We start from the raw sequence: 22,639 nt of genomic DNA, 5'->3' as shown, positions 1-22,639 counted from the left end.
CCCGCAGCCACAGACTTGATGTAATCATCATTACAACCTTGTAATGGATGCTGACTTCACCATGTTATACAGGATTTGATTTTGAAAAGACACAGAGCTCATACATAATCATCCCTTATTATGGACACTTTGTCGGACATTTCACTTAATAAACATAATAACCCAAACACGCGTATAATTTCATACAATGCAAAACAATAGCCCCGCAATAAATATTTCTTTGTAATATTAATTTTCTCTTTTTTAGAACCGTGATGTTACTTCACCATTCATTGCATCATATTGTGAGGTGCTCTTGTAATTGTGTTCTCTCAACACAATGTGCATACATGGGGGAAAAGCTATGCAGCTCATAAATTGACTAATGATTTCCTTAGCAATGGGGAACAATATTGTTTCTGTCTCTGTCGCTGCTACCGTTAATAAAGAGCCAGGAGACAACAAATTAAAATAAAGCTTGAAGAAATTATTCTATAATTGAGCTATAATACCTACTGTGAGATAACAATTCTGCTAAGATCTAAAGGAAAATTCAATCAATTGATTTATAATTCATTGCCAGCATTCTGGTGTGTTTCAAGTTACTGTTTACTGATTGCTTCAGATAATCTGGTTAAGGAAAGAACATTCTGGAAAGTTGTTTCAAGCATAAAACTCGGAAACGGATGACAGACTCACCAGTGCAAATGTTCAGCACCATGGACAGCACTTCAACCAGTCTATAGGTGTTGGCCTATGAGCACCCTGTATCTCTAAAATATCTCTAAAAACAACCTTGGTTTCAGCTTTTGAGTAGTTTATTTATCTTAAGGATATTTTTCAACCAATAAACAAACAATTTGTCAGCTTATCTGAGATATTATTTTTTGTATAAAGGTTTGGTTGGTCTTGTCTTACAGGTCTTGATCTGTATTGTCAGTACTAGCTTAAATATAATAATTGCACACAATTGCAGATTTTATAGAACTGGAACATTACGTGCATCTAAATTAAAAACCAAAGTTTGAAACTACACTCCTGAAATGAGATCCACTGATATTTAGAACATGTAAGCGTAATGTTGCTCCAGAAAAGACACACAAATCACATATCATTAGGAGCTGGTAGGGATTTCAGGGAAAAAACAGTAGAAAGATAGCAGGTGTGCCAACTAATTGCTCGGTTGCATCCATTAGGCTGATGATGTCACAGGCCTAAACAGTTTGTAATATAGGATATTAATAAAACACCCAATGCCTCATGTAAAGAACTTCAGTTCCTTAACCCTTGAAGTAAAAGTAAAAGTAAAACAAATATAACCGTTATACTTCTACTCTCACTACACTCCTAGTACATAGCAGTTCCCGTCATGCTTGCAAATTTATGAAACCTCTACCACATTCTCGTGTCATGCTGCTCACACCAAAACGTGTCTCTTACTCTGTTGTTGTATTCTGTATGCTGTACATGTGTGGCATTCCGTGCTCCTTGGCTACCTATGTAAGGCATGTCCAATAGAGAATTGCCATAGGGTATACTGTGCCTGCTTAAAAGTCTCCCAATGGGATGATGCCTCGGGCCTTCCTCTGCCTCTCAGCAACACTCCTCACTGGACATGCAAGTCATTTCTCATGTACAGTAAAAAATCCACATCTCTACCAAGGCCACAGGATAATGTGGATGAGATGTAGCCCAGGGAAACATACTCATATCACCAGGCGAGGCTGGGTTGAATGAATATGTGGTAAGATGGATGACAGACAGACCACACTGGAATATAATTTTACAGACTAATGGAGTCAGGCTGACACAGGGTGGGATCATGACACTGAGCAGAGTACAGTGGCAGAAGGTCAAACATATAGGTAGCCAGTGATGTATGAATTATATATACAGAGACAGAGGGACAAACTGAATATCAGGCAGACAAATCTACAAAGAAAGAATCCAATCTTGCCAGACAGGTACAGATAGTCAAGCCACGCCTCATTTCTCTTACCATTGGAGCAGCCCTTCAGACGAGCCCCTCTGACTGGTGCCCTCTGTAAGTCGGCCTTGACACGCGCCTTGAGGCCCACATTCTCCTTCTGCATGGCATTAAGAGCATCATTCACTGAGTTCGCTACCTTCACCATGTTGATCTGGCTGTCTGACATCAGCTGCAAAACACACACAGTGGGAGAGAAAAATACACATTAACATTTATAAACAGTGTAATTGTACCAAACCTGTAGCTCAATAACTGCAAGCTGTACTTTGCACTACTTCCCAGTGTGCCAAAGTTTTTTTTTTTACAACCTTTTAGACAGGCAGTGCTTTCCATTTATTTCTCTACAGTATAAAAATTATTAACTATCAGATATGTGAAACTTTCCTAAGGTTAGAATCCTTAACATTTTCATCATATCAAACCCAATTTTTTTGAATATTTATGTCTAGTATTTATTCGATTAGTAACCTCTCTATTTAGTAGTTCACCATTCGTGCACTGGATTCGAATGGTGCTCATGTCAAAGAAAAGGCAAGAGCTCACACAGATATACATTTAAGAACAGCTGGTCTCAGGAAACATATGTGCATCAGTACAAGTATAAAAAAGGCTCCACATTTTCATCACTGCCAACCAACAAGGGCGATTCAAGAGTTGCGTGTCTTCTTCAGTCGTATTTCTGACAGAGAAGCTGTTCAAAGTAAGTTTCTTGCCCCCGGTGATCAATAACTATCATTTCCAACAGAACTCTGGGACTTGTATTAAGAGGTTCTTAGCGTTATCACCAGGAAGGACAGGTGTTACCAAATCAACCAGAACTGAAATCTTAAGGATTATGACTTTAAGATAAGCAATCCAAAACATTTTTTTGCCTTTGATTTTAGTCAGAGTTACATCGCATTCACAGAGTAATGCACCTGCAAAAAGGGTTTTCCATATTTTTACCAAATATGACTGTGTTTTGCTCATATACTTCTGCTTTTATGAAAAGAAGTATCTCATGTATTCACCATGATATAACTATGTTTAACCCTCATCCTATCAAAACATATTCAACATACAAGGACAGTCCTGCGGGACCCCAGGTAGGATTAAGGTTAACTTACTCGTTATCTGAATGCAAGTAAGCTCATTGTAAAGACATTTAGCCTGGAGAGGGGTTGGAACCTCATCTTGTGTTACTGTGTTAATAATATATCTGTATCATAAAAGGAATATTATGTGGATTAATATGTCTGAATTTAATGTAATGTTATTGGCTTGTAGGTGCAGTGCTTTTCAGCAGTGCAACTCAGATGTCAGAGCATCCTTGAACACACCAGCAAAGACAGTTTCTCACAGTAGTCTCAGCTGCATGACCATGTGATGTCAATGTGACTTTGAAAAAATAAGTTGGGAGGGTAAAAAAGTGTGTACATTGTATATATGTATGTTTAGGAATACTTACCTTAATACTTAAACCTTGCTGTAAAGGAGGGTAAGTCTATCTAAAAAAGTTTTGGTATTCTTCGGGAAATGGTGCTAATATATCTCAAACTCAATTTGTAGTTAATGGGCTAAAATATACAGTATATAACCACTGGTACTATACAGTCCTTGAGGGACCTTTAGAAACACACAGGTGCATAGACTACCCTGTGTAGCAAAGACACCACATGGTACCCTATCCCATAATGCACCCTGGCGATTGCTGTGAAACACAAAGAGCCCTGTGGGATGGCTGGTGATGAATGTGTGTGCTAGGACTAGCAGAGAGCAGGGTAACCTCTCTGATCTGCTGTGGTCACTTCCTTACCTGCAGCCCTTTATGTGCTGTTCATTGCAGAAAGGTCGTTTTCACTATCGCCCTAGTTGGCTAACACCTATGCACAGCCAGGTGTTGGGCCCCATATGTATGGGGGGTATGAGGTATGAGAAATGTTCTTGCTCTTCCTTATGCTCACTCCCCTTTTTTCATGCTCCTCCACCCTGTCTCTTTCTCATCCACATAAAAATGAACACTCACAAACACACAAAGACCTGCAGTGCATTAAAGTCATATATGCGGGGGTTCAGAGTCTTCTATCAAAGGTATGTCTGTGCAGCTATATTGAGGTGTTAAAACTGCATTAGACAGAAACCCCAGTGGCCTTTCCCTGGCCTCAATAACTATGCAACACACCTCTGAGGCACAGCAAGCTGCACTGCAATCATATTACATGGGCACTGGGGCTTTAACCCACACATATATAAACAACACATTTATGTACGTGCCCACATGCAAGTACAAAGAAAACCACACACACACACATGCATACACTACAGAAAGGACCCACTGTGCTTAGCAGTTTGGAAGGATGAAGCAAATAAACTAGGTTTTCTGCTTTGTGAGTGTATTATTGTTCAAGAAGACAGTTTTTTGTGTATGTGTGGAGGGGTTTAAGATGTTTTACCATTATTAATAAATACGTGTGTCCTTCCTCATGTGCAAATTTGACATTACTTTCAGTGTTTTCAATAACGTATACTGTTTGTTATTGTGTTTGTGCAAAGGGAGAGACAAAAGCAGAGGAGTATCTGCTGCCTCAATTCTAATCCTTGACTGACACATCAATTAGGATCATGGTGTAATTAGCTCTCATTAGACAGCCTTAACACAGGGAGCCGTGCATTTGTGAGTCAAGCTTTAAGCACATCTGTTGCAGACTCACAAAAGGGGTTGGATACAGGTTTTTTTTTATAAAAAGAGGTCCATCAATCTCAAGATGATCAAAATCAAGTTTGGTTGTTACTTAAATCCTATTCTGGCTTGATGGTTGTCTGATGTAACTGTATTAAAAATGATTTTGGTAAAACACACAACAAAGATGTGCTTTTGTTGGCCTTAATCAGACGTTCAATAAGGTATAGACATGTTCCCCCGTGGAGTAGAGTCACAGAGCAGAGAGGAGTTGAAAGGCCTGGAGCTGGCAAGTTAAAAAAAGTCATTCAGTCACCATATGCCTAATATGACATCTTCACCTCACAGACAGCGGCTGTCCAGCCAAATAGAACCTGAAGAAGTAAATGGAACAAGTGAGAGGTGCCATCAAAAAGTCGCCCTCTCTTTACTCTTGACTGGTGTAGCCCTTGCAAGTTGAAAATAATTCACACCCTAAAGCACATTTGTACTATTCCATGACTTCACTTATAGATCCAAGGGGTATAGATCCAATAGGTTTAAAATATAATGAGAAAAACTTCAAACTACTTTGCTAGACCCCTATACCAATGCTACCAGTGCTTTGAGATGGCTGGTACATATACACTATGACGCTTTGTCAACATTTATGCATTCTTGTTTCTTCAAAAAGAACCCTTTACTCCACTGAAAGACTACCGAGGATGTTATTGGAATTTTTTGTCTTTCAGTCACAATCCGCATATAGTTAAATTCCTTTTCCTGTTTGCCTCAGAGGCATCATACTATAGCTTAAACATTAAGTCAATTAATCAATTAGGCCATCAAAAGAACTGATTTAATGTGTCCTTTTAAAGCAAAATGATCTTGTTCCAGCTCTGTTTTATATCATTGTAAATTCAGACATCTTTGAGTTTTCAACTGGACAAAACTACCAAATACTTCATCTTGGGAATAGTAATGGCCATTTTTTCACAATTTTCCTAAACTAAACAATTAATCGAGAAAATAAGCAGCAGATTAATCGATAATAAGAAATATGAGAAAATAATCTTTTCTTGCAGCCCTACATTCCATAAGAGCACAAGTTCCAGAAATAAATCCTGCCAGATGCTGAGTTGGAGAAAAATAAATTCACGAAATTGATATCTGATGTCCACAGGGTACAGTTAAGCCGACTGTTAACCTCATCCTTTGTTATTGTATTGCACTTTGCCAGCCATGTAGCTCCCAGCCACCTCTCTGCTGACATCCACACATCCTGCAAAACTCCCCTTCTTTTTTCATCTTTTGACAGCCGTGATGCAGATGCACATCTTCATTTGACTCTACCGCTTCCTCAAGAATATCTAGGTGGTTAATTGTTTTTCCTTTGTGTTGTTTCTCTGAAGCTACAGTTCAATGGTCTTTTTCAAAGAAACACGACCATTTTGAACTAAAAATCCATTCTGGATTAAGAGGATAAAGACTCCTCAAATTCTCCATTTAATTTAATACAATTCCAGCTGTACTTCAATTAGTTAGTTAGTCCAACCTCTGCCTTGACAGAGTTCCTCGACATAAGGGGCCTCTGAAGCAAAGAAACAATGAATAAATGATTAACCCCCGATGATGGACAGAATCTTCACACATAAAGGGAATGTTTTTTTATAGCAAATCAGATTCATATCATACAGAGGGTCTCTGATCTTTGATCAGGCTTTTGATTTTGTGCATGTGTGGTTTAGTGTGGAGGTTGGGGGCAAAGAGTCCAGCTGTGAAATTAAATTATTATTAATGAAATACAGTGGTGGGAATGCCCTTTAATGTTTATGTGCACATGTGTGCACTTGAGCCATAGTCCCTCATCAACATGGATTTCAGTTTTGTCTTTTCATTTCACAGTTTTGACATGTATGCAACTGTGCCACCTCATAATTTTTCCAGGATATTATTATAATAAATATATTATTACTGTCTTGTAGTTTTGATTTTTATTTTGCAGTGAAACATTGGTAAGCTCTGAAAGATATAGTTCATGTTGTATGCAAATGGCTTATTGCATTTTTCTGTAATTAGAAGATAACATGTTTAGGCTATTTTTAAGCACCTTTGTAGCACCTAAAAATTGCTGTATTCACTATTCACACATTTTCATTATTCAGTATTGTTCTAATGGTTTGAACCCTCCAACACACTGATATTCTTTATTCTTCTGAATTGGTGAGCTGTATCTTTGAAGTTCTGCATTTGCTTAATTGAATTAGGTTTCCTTGTTTAATGTGACTTTTATCATTATTCACTCTTATTGAGGTTTTGAAGTTACTTGTATCCCATCCCTAGCTGAAATGCTGCAACAACTTACTTTTCCAAGTCCTCAAAGGACTTTGTGTTGAGCAGAATGAACATCGTGATGCAATATGGTTTTCTATTCTACAGCAGCAGAGGTTCACGCCTAGATCCTTAGCAGAGGTTGTGGGTGTCACTTGCCCAAAACATTAATATTCCACAGGCACATAATTCAGTTTAAACTGTGACCTGTGGTTCAAGGAAATCAGTATGTCATGCTCTTCCTCGCAGCCTTTACCTCCTTGCAGTCTTTTTGCAGTTAGACATTGTGGAAAACTGAATGTCAAGTCAGTTGAACTACTTTTTATGTCAGTTGGACTTCTGCTATGGAGAATCTAGCCCTTCCATTTTAAGTGCAGGTCATAAAACTTCCATGCTTACCCCAGCTAGTAGGCTTTATACATGGTTGCCTACATTGATAATGAACAGGTCTGCCAGTGCTGGTCAGAGCTAAAAAATACATTAACAACTTTTAATGCAATTCATACCACTGACGGAAGATCAAAAGCCCATGAGAAAGATCAATGGAGACAGCAACCTGAGAGCCACCGATAAAACTGTAACACCACAGTAATGTGAGGATGTTAGACTGGAAGTACTTTGGATTTTGTGTTGAAAATTGTGCTTGAATTAACATAAACTATTACCCTGAGCTCATGCTCCTAGAGCAACACAGTTCTATTACTGTCAGCAAAGCAAATAGCACACACACATTCTAATGTCTCATAGACATACAACTATACCAATAAGACAAGGAACATGTGAAGGTTTATTGCTTTGTAAGGTGGTGGCAGAACAATAATGTCTGTGTTTTTGTTTTAGTTACCTGGAGTTGGTTTGATTGGTTTGGCTTTGTGTGTGTATCTGTGTGGGTGGTAATTCCTTCATTGGAAAAAGTGTTGCTTTTATTTAACACAGCTACATTTCAAATGGAAATGGCTTTTCTGACTATATCAATCATGACAGAAACATTACACAGAGACAACATTAATGAAGGTACTAAATGACATCTGCTGATTCCGGAAAAAAAAAGTATCTTTTACATCTGGTATATCTGGTACAGTCCTCGCTCAGTTCAGGTTGCATCGAAATCATGGGCTATGCTGTTGCCATTGGCATTTATGAATCTGAGGAGATCAAACCATGGGGATCCACAACATGGACTCAAGAAAAGAGAAATTGACAATGTATCAAGTAAATTGGATTCAGAGTTAAGGATGGATGTGGAAAAAAAAGAGTTTCGAGCAAACACTAGCAACATGCTGCACCTTGTCCATCACTCTGAAACCTAACCATCCGTTAAATGTATTGCTATATTCCTATATTATACTGGACTTTTCCATCAGAGTGATTCATCTGAATGCAAATGTGTGTGCTTAAGTGTACCTTTCCATTTGAGCCTGCAAGCAGTCACTGTGAAAAATGAATATGTCATTTTGTGAAAAATCAAAACACATTGGTCCTAAACCCACTGCAATCAGATTCTCTTGCTTATCTCCTTTGGGGGCATTTTGAAGGTTTTCTCTATATGGCAGAGCGAAACTGTTCTTCAGGGGGCTGTGGTGCACACTGAGCCATTACTAACACTGGCACAGTCAGCTCTGTGTCATCGTATAAATCAGAAGTCCTGGCCACAGGTGGCCCATAGATCACAGAGTCACACCATGGTGTCAGGCAGCAACAGCGGATGTGCACACCACATGCCTTGCCTCCAAAGAGGAAATCAATCACCTGCAGTGTCTGGGCTGCCAGCACCACCTCCACTTAGCCTCAGTGCCCACTGCACCATGCCACCTATACACCACATTAACACCAGTAAAATGGACAGTCCCTCTTTCTGCTTCCACTGAGCTACCAATCAGCACCCATGAGTTCTTAGCCCACAGAGGCAGAGCATACCAATCCAGTGAGCCTTTGAGTGAACTCTAAACAAAGTTGAACCCTGAGCTAAAGAGGTATGGCATTACGAAAATATGAGCAGAAGTGGAATGCATTCTGTTGTTTGAGCTGTATGGCTGGCAGCTATGAAATCTTTTTAATACAGAAAAGAGAGACTGATCCTGATGGGCCAAAATTAAAAGAGCATGCAGTGTGATGATTTTCCACACACATTTAGGAAATGTATTCTCAATAAATCAATATGGACAGTGTGAAACTAAAGGGGGTCTAATTATATTTTTGCCCACTGTGGAGTCTATCTTACACATCTAGGGAAACATTATGCTATCTTATTGAATTAATGTGCAAGTTGTTCTGTTTCTTAACATGATGGGCATTTCTTCCCCTGTGACCTCATCTTCAAACACCAGACTGAATAAGTTATACTCAGTGGAACATGAACCCTATTTGCACTTTAATCTAGATGTTACTGGGCTTGTAACTGTCTAAAAAGAAATGGTGGTGTTGGCATTTGATTAGTGAATGATGGTGTCTTGATTTTGCAGTCAGGAAAAGGAAGGGACAAAGTAAGACCAACTGACAGAAAACCCTCTAGTCCAATGAGCTGTCACACATCTTGAGGTGGTTTCACAATCAATACATATTGATAGGTGTTTCACAATCCAGTACTCAAACGCCTCTGTACAGTACTTAGAGTCATGACTTCAGCAGTAAGTCTTGCACACTGGATTCAGTTAATCTGTTTTCACTGCTCAACCAATCATCCTTATGTACAGCCATAAAAAAACAAAGAAACTAATTCACAAAAAACCCTTTTGCATTGTTTTTCTTCACAAAATACGTTTTATGCTAATTCTAATCAAACCATTCAATCCCCCCCTCTGCCCTGTATGAAAGCACATACATTTGTCATGCTTCTCTGATCATTTATTCAGGTTTTTCCTTTAATTTGTCACCCATCTGTAGGTTTACAGTGTTTAACTACTTTTGAAATAAGAATAAAATGAATACCTTGTTAGACAGTTGTAATTCATGATAATAATTTATGATGCATTTACATGCTATTACATGTTAATCATTTCTTTTTTTTTACAAACTGTAAGGATATACAGCTGGAATGTCATTTTCAATGTCTTTTTTGTGTTATAGTGTGCCTCAGTTTCCACTCTGACCTGGGTGGTGTATTTTCTATGACCTTACAATTCCATTGGGTGTCCACTATGTCTCTGTTTGTGTGTGTGTGTGTGTGTGAGAGAGTGTGTCTATGTGTCTGTTTCCCACCTGTATGAGGCGTCCCTGCTCCGTCTGCAGTGTGTTAAGGTCTTGCCCCAGGCTGCCTTGCCCCCTGCGTAAGGATTCATAGTCCATTTTCAGCTGCCCCGCATGGGCTGACAGCTTGGCCACCTCCTCAGCCAGACTGACAAGAAGAGCCCGATCCTGGCCTTTCACTGACTTCAGGTCAGAGTCGTGGTCAGTTAGTGAGTGGAGCAGTGATGTCTGTACACCCTCCAGGCGCAAAAAGTTACTGTTGTAGTCAGGACAGTTGGGGTCGATGAAGATGTTGACGCGAGAGCCATCGCCTCTCTCAACAGTGACCAAGGCATTGGCTTCATCCTGATTGGTAGAGATGTGGGGTAGGCCATCAGACATGGGTGGGGCCTGGTAGTGATTCATAAAAAGGATGGTGCCAGTTACAGTGACAGCTAGCAATACAGCCACGAAGAGCAGGATAGTGCAAAGCAGGTAGCTGCAGCTCATCCTCTGTAGGTAGGAAGGAGAGAGGGGAAGGGGGAAATAAGGAAGAAAGGGAGGAAGGAAGATAAAAAAGTAGGTGTTACATCACAGTTGCTAGAACACCACAAAACTACAGCAAAACACCTGCCTTATTCAAAAAGAAATGACTTTCATCCATCACTGGGGATATTGTGAATGCCAGATGCTCTGTACTCAGCGATGTAACCATATTCCCATTTGTCAAAATGTAGTTTTGAATGATTTATGTAGTAACATAATGTAGATTTTTTCAACTGCCAGTCCTCTTGAAGATCAACATTCTCTGAAATTAAGGAAAACCCGGACTATTTCTCTCCAAACACTAAGTAGGGTGATGATTGACAAATAACACTGAGCCCACTTGAGTCCAGCTCAAGATGTCACACCCAGGAAGCAGAACAGTATATGGAAACACAGTTTTGGTATCCTGATCTTAAGACTTCCTTTCATACTCACACAGTCATATTCTGTATATAAGTATACCCCATACTCATATCCCTATCCATGTAAGATATTAAGATAAGGTCCCCTTCTGTTAACAACCATGTAAGAGCCATGAGAATACCAAGATACTAATAGTAGTACACATTGCCATGCATATACAGTATATCCATTAATCTGACTGGTGGTGGTGCAGTAGAGGGGAGGATGCTAGGCTGAGACACTTCTGGGAAACACATGGTCAAGGCACCAATGTTCTGTCTTTCCATTTCTGAGACAGGAAGGAAAACAATAAAAACCAGAAACAACTGTAGCCAGGAAGAGAAAGTAAGACAAAAGTGACTCACATAGCCAATAGAATGTAAATGAATGAACAGAGAGTAGGATCCTCTTAGAGGAAAAAGGCAGACCTCTACCAGTAGCATAGTCTCCATTAACTGACTATAAAAGGCCTGTATGTTGGCCCTTTATGATCCTGCTTTATTCTTTCCACTCAGGTCAGGAGAACTAGCAATGGATGGGAGAGAGTAAGCCACCTATGCATGATTAAAAATGCCTAGCTCCCCCATATCTTCCTCCAAATGAATCAGCAACTGATCTCTTACTGATTTTTTTTTCTACACTGGAGGATGTTCTATCTGTGAGAATATGTGGGCAGGTGTGTGTGAAAGTGTGTGTTGTGGTCTGTTTGTATGTATGTGGAAGTGTGACTGAGTGCAAGCTCATTAATATGTAAATTGGCTGCACAAGCACAGCGAGACACACTAATAGACAGCTAATGGTCTGCTTTACGAGAGAGGTTTATGGTTTCTTTGATGTGAAGAAAATCAATTGTGTTGTCCAGGAAATACTCCTATCCACTGTGTTTACCCACAGTCTTTGAGTAGAAGAAATAAAAACTCCCCCGACAACTTGTCCATGTGGGGGCCGTGGGCTCTGTGTACAACAAGTGTGCATACAACCTGCAACCCACATAGTGTTGGTCTGTTGACACAAAACAGAACCTCTTTGATGTCTAAGAATGATTTCTCACATGGGCCTCAATTGTAGTCCACTTTTGTCCAATCATGAGACCAAGTATATGCACACAAAAGGAGTTCATGCGGGCCTGAGGATGGTTTTCTAGCATGGGCCCCATTTGTACCCCCATGGCTTCATTCACAAGCCACATGTGCAGATATTTGGAGCTTGGAGCCATTGGACAACTATTGTTGGGCCTGGTGATTCCCTGCTGGATGCCTATGTTTCTTGGCTTCACAAAAAAAAAACATTTTTGTGGTTGTGACAAGAAAACCAACATGGACTAAGTGAAAAAGACAACAAATACATAAGCTTTAAATGTATCTGGGTAACATCTGAAAAATCAAGCTGTTTGACCTATGTTCACAAAAGCAAAAATAATACATTATTCTTTTATGCTTGAGAAGAACAAAACCACTTTTGAGAGAGTGATTGTAAAATTGCTACTTTCATTACATATTGCATTTTGTTGATTTTTTTTATTTTTCCTGAAATATAAAAAGCCTTTTGGTAGAATCAATTAAGTAAATTGAATTAAATTTATGTTTTAATGATTATTGTTTTTCTGCAGGAGCCAACTTTACTGTGGCCACTGTTTTCTGCACACCGCTGACATATATGGAAGTACTGTCACTGCAAACTGCCCCTAGGTTCTATTTGTCCAAATGGGTTAGGAGCTAAGGTATGTATACATGAATGCACACATACACACACACACACACACACACACACACACACACATAAAACATACATACTTCACACAGAAAACACAATATACAATAGCCTCACTTTATTTTCTGATGCATATGCACATGCATGCACACATACACACATAATCTGCACACAATTCTTTCTACCAGATACTTCCAACTGACAGGAAAGCACATGCATACATTGCACATGAAAAAAATGGAGCAGAAAGCTTTGTCAGAACGTTACCACTTCTTAGTTTTTTTCCCACCCAAATACATCATCACAGAAAAGAGCTCCGGGGGAGTATTGCCACACGTAACATTTTTTTTTGTCTCAACATGTAGACCCTGACTGCACTATGAAATCTTTCTTTGCATGTCAAAGAGTTTTTTTTGTTCTTTTTTCTCCCTGTGTGTTAGAGTGCAGGTGCAACTGAGTGATTGTGACTGTGACTAGGGTTGGCTGTGTGTGTGTGTGTGTATGTGTGTGTGTGTGGCAGGATGTCTGTGCTGTACATAATGTATATAATGCTCTCACACTGCAGAATGGCTGCAATGTAACATTAGAACAGTTTCACTGAGCTCTATCGCCAGCGGGCCAAGACATCAGTGGAAGCCATCATTGGCACTGCACTAAATATTCATTGCTAGCATACTGATTGTTAACTTAACGTGGAGGAGATATATGGCCCCCGTTATGCTGACAGTGAGACACACACGGAGCTGACAGACATCTATACACTGAAAAATACATGTACAGGAGCAGTGCAATTTTGTAACAAAATTTTCGGAGATAAATTGTGACAGGCACATAATGAGTTCCCCAGATGTTAACCTTTTAAGCCATGAAGTAGTTTCTGATAGATTAAGGTACAGTTTGAGATTTGTACCAATAATAGTTCAGCCTGAACTAAAGGTAACAAAAGTCAGTTGAGGTAGCGTATTGATCATGGCACCTGGGTGGCGCAGGAGAAAAAGCATGTTCCTAATGCTTATACTGTTGGTTTTAGGTACATTTTTCTCTCTTGGGATACAAAATTGTACTTGTCAAGGGAGAACTGACTTTCAAGAAAAGGTACCATAATGCAACTGGCCCAGCGACAAGCTGGGTACAATTCTTTTCTATTTTTTTCTGAGGTCAGACTGACATGAATTGAAGGAAGAAAAAGTCAGCATGACAGTGAGGAGTGGAGGTTTAGCTGTTGCCTCATTTGGTCCATACAATTAAAACACAACTGCAACTTGATTCATGTCCTGACTGAATAGACAATCTCTCAACTCAACTCAAGAGTCGTAGTAGGGTAATGACACTGCAAGCAGCCTCTTAACATTTTTTTTTGTAAATGAGTCTCTCAATCTCTCAGTAGGAGCCCACTCTGTAATTAGTAGCTGACTTTCAGATCCTCTCGTGTCCCTACTCATGCCCCACCACAGGATTTGAAAGGACGGCAGGGGAATTCTGATGGAAACATAGAAAATGAGAGGCAGAGAATGAGAAAATTCCTCTTTATGAAAATGATGTTGTCCTCCCACGCAGAAGCATTAGCAGACAGTTCTTGGACGAGAGGCTTTGTCTGCTCATCAGATAAGCAGGAAACCAACAAGAGTCTTGCAAGTTCTCTCTCTCTTACTCACTTTCTTCTTCTTAAACACAAATATACACACATATATGCTGACACAGATGTATACACAGGAAGAATTTCACGTTGATGCTACCCAACTACTATCCCAACATCTCAAAATGCTTAATTGGCACACATATACATAGCAAATCTAATGCACAAACTCACAGTTTTAAAAAGAGGGATTTTCACCTGCTCCTCTACAATTTCATTCACCTGCAGCTTGAATAACACTTTCAAATCAGTATTCAATGCATAGCTTCTTCCCAAATTCTGCCACGCTATTGAGATCCTTTTCCTGGTGCAGCCATGATCACTGTGCTCAATTCAGAGAATCTGCAGGGCCTAATCCCATCTAATTCTTGTGTGCTTGGGTACTAGAGCTGAGGTTGTGCCATCTCTGCAGATCGGTGGCAAAATGTGACGTGTAATATGCAGTAATCCTTCATACTGCCATCACCACAGCAGTGAGAAAGCGGATTGTGATTGTCATTGATATCTAATCCCCTCCACAGGTGAGTAAGTCACTATTCATAGTGTGTCCCTGCTCTTATTTACTGGAAGGAAAGGAGTGGAATTCTGTCTTGTTCAGCATTTAGAGTTTGCAGTTTGACAGTAGTTTCAGGAAAAACTAATTCAAACTCTGATGTAGAGCTGAAACATTTCAGTTGATTAATCCATTAGATGATCGACAGAAAATTAATAAGCAACAATTTGTATAATAGTTTAATTGTTTTAGTAATTTTTCGGGAAAAATCACTCGTTCCAGCTTCTTAAATGTGAATATTTTTGCTCATTTTCTCTGTCTTCTATTATAGTAAATTAAATATTTTTGGGTTTTGGATTGTCAGTCAGACCAAACTGCAAAATGAATAAATGATAAACAGTATGACACATTAATTACAATTAGGCCTCTAATGTAGATATAATGAATTATGCAAGGTTGATATAATCCACGAAACAAAACCGTGTGTTGGTGTGTGCGTGCATGCCTATTGCATGCAGTACGTTGTGGTGACAGGGCCTTACCTTGGCCGGGGTCTCCCTGGCAGTTTCTGAGTCTGACCAGCGATGTTTGAGCTGGGAGGAGCTGGGCACACACTCACAGAACGTCTGCATGGGACAAACAGACAGGACCACCAGTGTTGGCGTTTGTTCAAGTCACATGTGCAATGAAGCATGCAAGCACATGCGCACAAACACACACACACGCATGCAGCACAAATACAGACAGAGAGGCAAAGGTTTTGGGTCTGTACTTAAATAACTGAAATATCAAAGCACTGGACACAGCACATTTTCTAAGCCAAACTCTCAAATCTCATATAAAATCATTGTTAAGAGATTAATGGTGTTGGTGCTGATAAACTACATCCACCTACACACATAACTGCACACTGACATAGACAGATCTGAACAGGCATCTGTACATCTCAAAGGTATCTCTGAATTCAATAGTTTATGACAAGCTCAATGCATCTTCCATAAGATGGCTTTGCAGAATTCTCAGTACACAGACTTTCCTCCTACTCCAAATATAAAAAAGAAAAAACAAAACAAATGAATACGAGCATTGCATTGAATGTTGGTGCTTGTATACAATATCTGAGCGTTATGTGCTTTAGTATATGTGACTCTTTGTGCTTGTATGTGAAATTGTTTGGGAGTAGTTCTAGCTGCTACACAGATAAAAGCGTAGTAATTATGAAAGTGGAGGCTTTCTAACTGCTCCAGGAGAGCGCGTCGTTCTGTGACCTTAAACACTACTGCTCCCACTGTGGAATTGCTCAATTAGCCCGGGACAACAACACCAACACAAAAGCACACACGTGGGCACACATGCACACACAACTGCCTACTTAAGAACGGATGCTGCAAGCATTAGCAATTAATTTATCAGAATGTGCTCTTTATCCGAGCATGGTGTCATACTGTAAGCCTGTGTGTATATTAATGTAGGTGAGGCAAAAAATGCTATTTACATTTGTTATGACACTGTATGTTTTAATACCATCAGCAAAAGTGACTTTACCTGCTTTAATGAATGTTTAACCATTAGTGGGCAGAAATGCAGCAACACAAGCTCACTTTGGTGGAAACTAACCAAATGTTATGGCTAACATTTTAACAAACAATTGCCTACACTCAAATCCAGTTTACAAAGAGCAACTTTAGCATTCATTTGAATATGTATATATGTCTACCTGATGAAATATGAGTTTAATATTAACTCTCCTTTTACCTCTGTTTTGGTCTCTAACAGAGCTTGAGGAAAAAGATATCAGCTGCTAATTGGTCAGCTTCCTTTACCCTATTGTCCACATTTGTCTGACTGCCATTTGTTGCTGGCAGGTAGTATAAAATAAGTTAAACGAGCTTTTTTTATGTGGAAACAGCTGCCTATGGGGGGCTAATGAGACCAGCTCAGAGGCAGCCACACAGTAACTGCGTGGGCCTAAAAAAAAAAAAAAAACGTGTTTATAGATGCTTTAAAGCTACTTGGAGCTGTAGTTTTGGGTGATAATTCTCTCTGATTTCAGCGGGTATGAGCGAATGCTTTCACACTGGAGTCATTTGATTCAGTGTTAATATCCAAAATATTGCAGGTATAAAAATATTGCGGGCACATTTGTGGGTATGTGTGTGTATGGGCCAGGCAAGAAGTGGCTGTCTTTGTGTAGGTTTTGTCAGTTGAGTGAATTGCTTGTATGCAGCTCACACAGTCATTGTTATGATGGCTGACCAATAGTTCACCCCTTTGCTCTAAGCATTCTCTTCCAATGTATAAGACAGCAAGAGAGGGGGAAAAAAGAAGGCAGCAAGGGAGAAAAAAGTAAAGGGGGGCGGGGGGAGAAAGTGATGGAGAGAGATTTGGGAGAGGTGTGTTGAATTCTAATGAGCAGCCTTAGGGTCAGCGATAGAAATCTATGTCTGTTCTGCCTAAAACATTGCAGCTGTCTGCAGTACACAGAGGAGCTACAGAGCTACCATTACTAAATAAACACAGACTCCACAGTGATGTGGCTAAACAAACTAACAAGTCAGCTACACAGTAAAGTAAACTGGAATGAATTTGTATGTCGAAAAAACCCCACTAACAGAAATAGGTACGTGCATTTCATGCTGTTGCACAAGTTCACAGGTGTGCGTGCACACCAGTACAGATATGGACACAAAGGTCTACTCCTGCTTTGTTGCAAGCAAGCCAAGAGATAGAAAAACATACACACACCCTCCCATATGAACACATGCACACGGAACAAAGGTTGTGTGTTACAGCTGCAACCCACTCAGATCCCTGACACAGTCTTCCCATTACACAGAGCAGCACGTATCAGAGCTTTAGTTTGTTCATCCCTGTGCCTGCTAATGCTCACATTGGGGTTCTTTGCTGCCTGTGCACACAAACATACACGCACACACTCACAGTGACATGCCAATATCTGTGGGGCTTCTTGCTGGCAGTGGTCCCGGTGTGGGCATGACTGCTTGGCAGTGTTTGTCTAGTCCTAATCTGACTCCACAAGCTCCACCAGCGGAGAGGATTTACACTTAATAGAATATTTGGGCTTTTTATTGGTTGGACCTTACACGCAGAATCCTATCTGATGAGCCACGTCTTAGAAGACAGGAAGGGCTCAGACTTATCCTGGGTATGACTGGGTGTGTACGTGCCGTTTTTTTGAATGAGTGTACCTACGTGTTTGCCTGAGTGCATGCGAGGATATAAGTCCTCAAGGCAAGAATCCCAGCACTATCTAAGAATATTTGGATTGTTTGAATGTGTTGTTCCTGGAATATATTTCCTCACTTTGCTGAATACCTTTATGTGTGTGTGTGACAGGGACTTTAGCAAGGTGTGTTTGAACCTACAGCTTACTAAGCCGATGGAGTGGAAGAGGCTTTGCATATATTCACTTGTGGGCTTACTGATCATTTAACAGGACTTGCAGACTGCTAAATGAGGGAACTAAGGCTGTCAGAATGATGGAAAAATGAGTAAAAAAAGGGGGAGCAGATAGCAGAATATACAGCAAATGGACATTGTGTCATATTGTGAAGTGTTACAAATAAGAAATTATCTTGTTAAGTGTGTGTCACCAGTAGACATTTCTATGTCTAAATGCCAAGAAGGGTTAACACTGAATGAATGAATTAATGAATGGATGGATGAATAGTGCTGTGACAGCTGTCCTGATGGAATAAATGCTGAGACTTTACCGCTTACCATTAGAAATTAAGAAGCCATTCAGATAGAAGATGCATGGACATCTCACAAGTCACTGGAGGCTTTATCTTACATTGTGTTGTAATTACTCAACACAGACATGTTGATGACTTATTTTCTGAACCCATGAGGTGCCTTCTATTAAAAAACAAAAATAAACGAAATCTTTGCTTGTTCTCCTGAAAAATCCAGTTTGAAATGCATTCACATTAGACAGTACTTGGAGAACTTCAAACAAGACTAAAAAGCAAATAAAGATGGGCCTTTTTGGAAGTGGGTGTTAATGCAAATGTTTGAATTTCATAATTAAAATCTTTTTTGGGGGGGCTTTTTCTCTGGTACATTATTCATGAACTAATGAACCTCAATATAATGACTCCTAAGCTACTCTAATAAATCCTAAACTAATGACGCATCCCCAATAAAAAGTCAGTTCCTGCTTGTAAGTTGACTCTGATGATGTGCTTGAGGGGACTAAAAATAGTAACTTATATAAGCTGTACGTAATCAGAAAGTAATTTTGAGTAATTGGTCATGTGCTATTTAGCAGGTGATAGTTAATTTTGAATGGTTCATTGACGAGATGGTCAGTATGCCGATTCACAGATATTCATAAACGAAATCGAGAAACTCATTAGATATTGCATCATTAACATAATACTGTTATCAAGTAACTTGTCATTATCTACAATAGTCCTTAACTCAGAGTTATTTAATAGCTACTTATTTAGCTATTTATTGATTAGCAGTTAGTCCCTAATGTGTTTCTTACTTGATAATTACTCAATATTTTGTGTAATTTATTAGTTACACTTTACAGTTATATTTTAAGTTTCTGTTGCACCATTTTGTACATTTTTTATATACAGAACTTGGGTTTGTGCCTCAAACTCATACTAGTGGTCACTGTTCTTGTTGTTTAAACAACAACACAAACACACCACACAAGAACAGTATGCCAGGGGTTACAGACACGAAAATATAAATAGATTTTGAGCATCAATCAGTCCGTCAATCATTTTTTTCGAATTAATCAATCAGCTGTCTGGTCCACTAAATGCTGACAAGACATTCCAACCACTGACATAGCAGACCCAGTGGTCCCTGTTAACATTTCTGTCGTTTACCCATGATCACAACATTTCTTCAGCCTTTACCAAAAAACAAAAAAACAAAACAAAAACAAAAACAAAACAAAACATATTAATGTAACTTGCATCAGATGTGTTTTTTCTGCATAATACACTCATAATACAGACATTAAGGACCACGCAGTTTGAAAAAAAATAGTATTATAACCATCACCACCAAATGATATAAGCAAATAAAAAAGTGGCAAACAGAAGCTTGTTGCATGGACTGCTGAATATGATGAGAGCAGTGTTTACTTTGCCAGCATCTATATTCTGTTCTGCAGACCACAGAGATTTGGGTCTGGTTATTTTAGAGGACACTGCCATTGTGGATGTGACAAGCAGTATAGCAGCTCTTACAGACTTCAAAGGGACTATTCCCTCTACAGCTGATGGCTGATCACAGTGGTGGACACTTTTTTTGGACTACTTGGCCACTGGCACATAAATAATGGTAATACAGGGTACCATGAGGGACATTGCTGTGATTTTGTAACAAAAATACATAAGTACATGAGGTAATATGAGACATCCAATAATGGCAGTTTAATCACTATTCTATTTTCCATGCCTTCTGTCTAAATTCTATTTATGCTTTCAGTTGCTTTTTCGTTATATATAGTGAATAATTATGGAGCTTTCCTCATGTTTCTGTGAGGCTGTTTTGTCAGTTTCTACATTTAGAGGATTTTTTCTCCTTTGCTGATTGGTTGCATCTGCTCAGAGATTAGGTATTTAAGAGGTGTAAACAAAATATTCTTTCAGTACACCTTACCAAGATTGCCCCCTGGCCAAAATATGACAAACAAACACATCTAAGCACACCACAATTGGAACAGACAGTTAAGAGACCTACATTGGAGTGAGCTGATGCTTACCTATTGTTCTATATACAACATTCTGTGTTCATGTTAGATAATCTAAAATCCAAGAAGATATATACAGGAAGTGGTGCTATATTTGAAGTGTTCTTTTTTTTTATTGCGCACTCAAGGGAATATCAATCAAACTGGTGTTGATTTATTCATTTTATGAATAGCTTTTATCTGTTTCTGCAAATGAACTCTTCATTTGCGTTATGACCTCGGTTCTATTATATAGCCGAAGGAAAAACTGATTTTGTTTTCTCCGTTTTTTACCATATCTTTATATGAATCTAAATGTCTTCTGTGCGCAGTGTCCTCAAATACAACGAAAATTGTGTAAATATCACAAAACACAATCAACTGCATCAGCTAAAACAGATTCATGCAAACACTGAGAGGAATGCTCTTCACCTTCAAAATAAGACAGCATGTAGAGAAAAAGGAGGGAGGAGAGGCCTGCGGGAGACCAGGGAGATGAGTTCAATCCTAAGAGACAAATCACCCGCTCTACCCTCCACTGCTTGTCCTTGGAGCTCACACTGCAATCGGCCACACACAGGGAGCGAGTCTGTCACCCACTGTCCCTGAGGCATGCGCACACACTGGAATGCAGAAACATATCACCGCAGCCGCTATTATAAAGCACACAATCACTGTGAGGTCAGAATGGCTGCTTTGTGAGCATGAAGTGAAACGGCAAGATTGAAAGAGAACTTTCAATTTCGCAACAGTGTTATGGCATATATTGTTACCCCTCTTCTCTCAGGACACAGATGATCTGAGACTGCTCTTGCTTGTGTTCCCATATCTACAAATGTTATTTAACTATAGCCTAAATATGGCAGGGCTCCAAATGTGTAAAGACTCAGCGCCCCTAACATACTGCACTTATTTGTAGTAATTTTGACAACGTTATTTTCATTTTCTAATTGCCTTTTCCCCAGCTTCTTGTCTTGCTGTTTTTGGCCATCTGAAGACACATGATCACTCTTTTAATTTTCTGTTCCTTACCATTTCTTATCCCATTTTTTATTACTCCTACCATTTTTTGTGTCAGCCTCTGCTGAGGGTTTGGGCTAAGTCAGGAACAGTTGCCGCTTTGTCCTTGTATGGCCCATTGAGTCACTGAATGGGATATTTGGCTATACAACTAAACTTGACTTGTCTTGACTTAAAATTAAACTTTCATGTGCAAGATGGAGGCCCGGTAAGGAGGATTTGAGTCTGACTGCAGAAAATGCCAAAAGACTCAGTCACATCAGCACACACACATACAAATCCGGCAGAAATGTATTTTAATAAGGGTTTATAAATGCAAAAGCAGCATTTCTGTGACAGTAAAAACATTCTTACTGCACTGCGAGGGTCTTTAAGAACCGAATGGCTACCTTGCTGAACACACACAAACACAGAGCTATCTTTGTTAAAGGATCTCACTCATTCTTGCATGGAAAAGCAAGGAAGTAATTATGATGCTGTTCGCTTTACCTTTGTCAGGAATAATCAAAATGATTCTCATGAAGGATGCCTCACATTTTAACTTCACAAGCTTACATCTCTTTCTACCTCCTTTCCAGTCCCCACTTCAATTTCTCTTTTCAAAATTGCAGGCCACTTACAGTCCTGATTGCAGTTGCAAGCACAGTTAAGTGCACCAGCACAATCACGCAAGCACAAGATCCACACATACCTAGACACCCAAACACATTCACACACCTTTACACACACACGCAGACACGCCATTAAAAGACAAGATGGATCTCCGCCCCACAGCCTTGCTATTTTAATAACGGTGTGATTAGAAGGCAGACACTTCCTCTAACAGGCAGAAATGAAGAGTCGTGTCTCCTTAATGTATACATTTGCATACATTGCTATGTGCAAACCATATAGGTGCTCATAAATAATACATGCATGTTATAGATGTTGGTGTCTACACTTCATGGAACACCTTGCAGAATGACTTATGGTTTTAGCTCAAGTACCACATCAGGGTGGCCTTATGTGTG

The 22,639-nt window shown here is 39.5% G+C and overlaps 1 protein-coding gene across 2 annotated transcripts in view; it reads right to left on the bottom strand.

Moving 5' to 3' along the window:
• Positions 1–22,639, bottom strand: part of fibcd1 (fibrinogen C domain containing 1) — a 109,491-nt gene that overhangs the window by 68,834 nt on the left and 18,018 nt on the right. The window contains exons 2-4 of one of the 2 annotated variants that reach the window (XM_035668661.1): positions 15,433–15,516; positions 10,137–10,616; positions 1,979–2,138 (exon numbers count right to left, since the gene is read on the bottom strand). In XM_035668661.1, the coding sequence (XP_035524554.1) occupies positions 1,979–2,138; positions 10,137–10,616; positions 15,433–15,516 (724 nt within the window). The remainder of the gene's footprint in view (positions 1–1,978; positions 2,139–10,136; positions 10,617–15,432; positions 15,517–22,639) is intronic. The other variant, XM_035668662.1, reaches the window with a different exon arrangement.

The sequence above is a fragment of the Morone saxatilis genome, unplaced genomic scaffold, assembly GCF_004916995.1.
Source record: "Morone saxatilis isolate NCDOM2014 unplaced genomic scaffold, NCSU_SB_2.0 Contig21, whole genome shotgun sequence".
NCBI classification, from domain to species: Eukaryota; Metazoa; Chordata; class Actinopteri; family Moronidae; genus Morone; species Morone saxatilis.
The sequence above is the reverse complement of the archived record's forward strand: the minus strand, read 5'-3'. Positions and strand labels throughout refer to the sequence as shown.